General features: G+C 41.9%; 1 protein-coding gene across 1 annotated transcript in view; it reads left to right on the top strand.

The window, feature by feature from the left end:
- Window positions 1–2,015, top strand: part of LOC102296289 (receptor-type tyrosine-protein phosphatase mu) — a gene marked incomplete at both ends in the record, with an annotated part of 90,754 nt that overhangs the window by 41,738 nt on the left and 47,001 nt on the right. Inside the window, 2 exon segments of the mRNA XM_042216343.1 lie at window positions 290–402; window positions 734–914. Coding sequence (XP_042072277.1) covers window positions 290–402; window positions 734–914 — 294 coding nt within the window.

The following is a 2,015-nucleotide window of genomic DNA, read 5'->3' as shown; positions in this document are numbered from 1 at the left end:
TGTGTGTGTGTGTGTGTGTGTGTGTGTGTGTGTGTGTGTGTGTGTGTGTGTGTGTTTTTGATGAAGTGGGTCAAGACGAAGTAGAGCAGCACCACCGGGGATTCTGGGTAATAGAATCCAGGTCTGCCGTGATTCGCCGAAGGTCACGAATATTAATTGTCTTATTAACACCTTCCTCCCTCGTCAAGAGTTTAGTGAAACCCAGAAGAGCATGTGTGTGTGAGTGTTCATGTGTGTGTGAGTGTTCATGTGTGTGTTGTCAGACTGATCTTGGTCCTTTGTCCCTCAGAGCCCCCTGTACCCATCGCCCCTCCTCAGCTGACAGCAGTTGGTGCCACCTACCTGTGGATACAACTTAACGCCAACTCAATCAATGGGGACGGACCAATCACTGAGCGAGACGTGAGTGCTGATTGGTCACTGATTCAGAAGTGTGGCTACAGCTACGACATTGGCTAACATTGCATAGTTAGCTTATCAGCCTGCTGTTCCCTTTAACAGGCTAATAGTCAAAGAAAGTTTAGACGTTGGAGCCACAAACTGCGGTAGAATTCTGTAATGCATAGAACTTACAATTCTATAGTATGTATGTATGTATGTGCAGATGTATATGCGTGCATATTTTTTTTTCAAAGAAAGTTTAGATCCAGGAATTTGCTTTATATTTGTTTTGGTCAGGTGATTTTTGTCCACTTCTGGGGCAGCCTACCTGTAACATTGTGCTCGCTTTCAGGTTGAGTATCGGACGACGGCAGGCATGTTGATCGACACCACACCGGTTGATAAGCCCACTCATAAAATAGGGCATCTGGACCCCGACACAGAGTATGAGATCAGTGTGCTCCTCACCAGGCCCCTGGATGGAGGCACAGGGAACCCCGGGCCACCGCTCAGAGCCAGGACCAAGTGTGCAGGTGAGTGAAAGTGAGGTCACATGGTCGAACCCTGCAGCCAATCGGTGATGAGGGCCGTTTCATGTCATCATAGTTGGTTTTGCTTTGTAGAGACCCTCGGGTGATTGCTAGCAGCTAGCAGCTAACCGTGTGGCTCCACTCACACTGCTCTTATTAGGAGGTTAATGGCTGAGTCATTAGCGTACCGTGCTAAGCTGCATTAGCACTGAGCTCATCAGGTGGCTAATGGTTAACGATGAGCTCATTAAGACAGCCAGCTTTGTTAGCATCACACTCGTTAGCTCCTAATGGCTACTGCGTACACACTACGCTAGCAGTTAATCTCCTGAATGAACACACAACACACTGTGCCGCAGGTGTGTGTGTGTGTGTGTGTGTGTGTACGCAAACAAAAAACTGGATGTTATTAGCAATTAGCTCGCTAATTACACAGGTGCAGCCTTTTTATTGCTGGTGCAGTTGTTACTTCATCTGTGGAGTGTTTGCTTGTTCCACACGTTTCTATTCGTTGTAATTATTATTAGTACCAGTCTTCATAATTCAGATTCATTTGATCTGTTTTTATTCACATACCTGTGTTGGAATTTATAAAGAATATAACCCATATGCTTCCATTATTGTCAGTATAAGTTTTATTTACATGATCACATTATCAACAGCAACAAAGAGCTTTGTGTTTCAAAGAGAAACTATATTTTTAAACAAAGAACATCAGCAGACACTTAGATTCACAAAAATATTTAGTAAAACAATCATAATTTAAAGAAAACCACAATGTTATTTTTTGGGTGATGATAATATCAATCTCAGCTTAACCCTTTAAGACCTACCATAGAACCAAGTCCGCCAGAGCTTATATTATATTTTTACATGCTGTAGAGCCATTTTTGGGAGAATTTCAAGTTGATATACATCAATACAACAATTATAGCCCAAATTTTAATAATATGTATGCATTAAGTGCATAGTAATTACATAAAATTGCAAAGAATGCGATAAACTGCAAAAAAATTTCTAGTTAGAGAAATTTAAGAGGCTTATCCCTCAAAACTGTAAATACAAAAAAGTTGCACAAAATAGTTTCCCACCACAGGAAATTTA

Source organism: Haplochromis burtoni, unplaced genomic scaffold (genome assembly GCF_018398535.1).
Source record: "Haplochromis burtoni strain Fernald_Lab_line unplaced genomic scaffold, NCSU_Asbu1 Contig_1020, whole genome shotgun sequence".
Taxonomy (NCBI): Eukaryota; Metazoa; Chordata; class Actinopteri; order Cichliformes; family Cichlidae; genus Haplochromis; species Haplochromis burtoni.
Note: the sequence above shows the minus strand (reverse complement) of the source record. Positions and strands in the feature narration are given on the sequence as shown.